Source organism: Sphaeroforma arctica, assembly GCF_001186125.1.
Source record: "Sphaeroforma arctica JP610 unplaced genomic scaffold supercont1.964, whole genome shotgun sequence".
NCBI classification, from domain to species: Eukaryota; class Ichthyosporea; order Ichthyophonida; genus Sphaeroforma; species Sphaeroforma arctica.
Window position 1 is genome coordinate 16,589 of NW_014039594.1, and position 2,305 is coordinate 18,893.

The window sequence follows — 2,305 nt, forward strand, 5'->3', positions numbered from 1 at the left end:
ATATATGTATATATGTATATGTATATATTTATATAAGTATATATATACATATATATATTTGTTGGTTTTTTGTTTGTTCGTATGTGTGTTTTCGTACGTTCGTGTTCTTCTCTACTATATCACATACCACTCCATCTCCATACTAACACCACCACACTCCCCTACGCAGGCGGACAATTCCAGGATGACATGGCCCGTGGCCTTATGGTGTCCAAAGGAAACCGCAACGTATCTGTGATGATCGAACAACTGCGTGAGCACGAGGAGATCATCTACTACGCCCCAGCGTATCTGATTGAGCCTCTCAAGGACTATGACCTGCCCTATAAGTTCGAGTTTTTGTACCTGCAGGTGCAGCGGGAGCTGAAGGGTGAGTCTGTCGAGTGGTGCATTGGTGTCGCAATAGTTTATTTGCGTGCTTTTAGGGTTTTGAGGTTTAGGGCTCGGGTGTGTAGAAGTCAGTTGAGTGTGGGTTGGCACGGATACAGTGTGCTGGTGATTGGTTCATTCTTGTCCTATCCATTTGTATGTGTACTATAGCGTTAGTATCACATGTGTGTACTGTAGTGTTTCGGTTACAAGTGTTCTGTGCGTGGTGAGTGCCTTGGTGTCAAGTTATAGGGGAGGGGAGGGGTGTGAGGCATATTCGTCCGTGTCCATTGGTGCGAGTGGCTAAATGAGTATACACTAAAATTGCTCATTCCTTTCAATGCCGCGACGGGCGCCACTTGACTGTGCTAAAGCAACCAACCGTCAGTTGCCTTAATTACCACCGGCCAGTGACCCTATCCTACCTACCACCAAGTACTAACCCTCTTCCTTACGACTGATTACCCTCCCACTTTCCTCCCATCTCTGCCGCAGACGAGCGTCGGTTCGCTGTGATTAGGTCAATTGAGCACCCTGCGGCTCCCCCACAAACAGGACGGGTGCGAGGGCACATCTCCTTCGCTGGTTATGTATTGGAGAAACTATCCGAAGACGCACACCGCTGCACAGTCATCCACGAGGTGTGTTAGGATTTTAGGGTTTACGGCAATGCTTAGTGTGGGGTTGTTCAGTATCCAATGGGCTTGGGTGTGTATGTGTTGTGTTTTGTTGTGTTTTGTTGAGGGGTAGTTGTTTTAGACCCTGTCTGTTGTGTGCGTGTACGTATTCTTGCCTTTACCATGGACTGCGTCAACCATCATTCATATATGCCCACGTTCACTCGGCCACTTGATATATACACAGCTCGACCTGAACGCAGAATTGGATGTGAATGTGCTGGAGTTGCTCAATCACTCGATCATGGAGTTTATCCTCAGGTATGTGGGGATGGGTAGTTTATTGTATGATCATGTAGTTTGTATACGTTCATTTAATCTATATATGTTTATTCAGTTTATATACGTTCATTCAATCTACATATTCTTATTTAGTTTATACTAGTTTATGTACAGTGATATCGAATGGGGCTGTGCACGTCTCCTTGTATGTAGTTGCTGCCATTGCTTGACCTCTGCTCACAAGATTTGTTCCAACGGCCTATTGTCCATATATCCGGACGTTTGGTGCACCCCACCACCCCTAAACCCTATCCTTAATCCCTAATCCCCACACCCTCAAACCCTAAAACCCTGAATTGATAAACCCCTTCGCGCAGGGTCAGAGAAAACCTGAGGAATGAGAAGAATGGCATGGTGTGGAAGTTTCTGTGAACGCACCAAATGACACATTCACTATAAGTGAATGGGGGCACACATGAGTACACACCAATGCAACGCCTTATCAGCTGCTACGGCATACTCACTATAAGTGGTTGTGCGCACTCATCACTACACACAGATGCAACGCGTTCTCAGCTGCCAATTCACATTCACTATGAGTTAACGAGGGCATTCATCAATACACACAGATGCAACGCCGTCTCAGCTTCTATTTAAATGCACATTCACTGTAAGTGAATGGGAGCTCACAGCAGTACACACCAGTACAATGCCTTCTCAGCTGTCACGGCACATTCATTATAAGTCTAGGCACATTCATTTTAAGTCCATACACATTCACTATAAGTTAATATGAGCACTCATCAGTATACACACAGATGCAACGCCTTCTCAGCTGCCACGGCACATTCACTATAAGGCCAGGCACATTCACTATATGTCCAGGCACATCCACTATAAGTTAATAAAGGCACTCATCGGTACACACACAGATGCAACGCCTTCTCAGCTGCCACGGCGCATTCACCATAAGTCCAGGCACATCCACTATGAGTTAATAAGGGCACACATCGGTACACACACAGATGCAACGCCTT

The 2,305-nt window shown here is 45.8% G+C and overlaps 1 protein-coding gene across 1 annotated transcript in view; it reads left to right on the forward strand.

The window, feature by feature from the left end:
* Positions 1–2,214, forward strand: part of SARC_09465 (CAMK/CAMKL/AMPK protein kinase) — a gene marked incomplete at its 5' end in the record, with an annotated part of 9,527 nt that extends 7,313 nt beyond the window's left edge. Inside the window, 4 exons of the mRNA XM_014296514.1 lie at positions 170–370; positions 865–1,010; positions 1,234–1,307; positions 1,646–2,214. Of these exons, the coding sequence (XP_014151989.1) occupies positions 170–370; positions 865–1,010; positions 1,234–1,307; positions 1,646–1,700 (476 nt within the window). The remainder of the gene's footprint in view (positions 1–169; positions 371–864; positions 1,011–1,233; positions 1,308–1,645) is intronic.
* Positions 2,215–2,305: the final 91 nt, after the last annotated feature.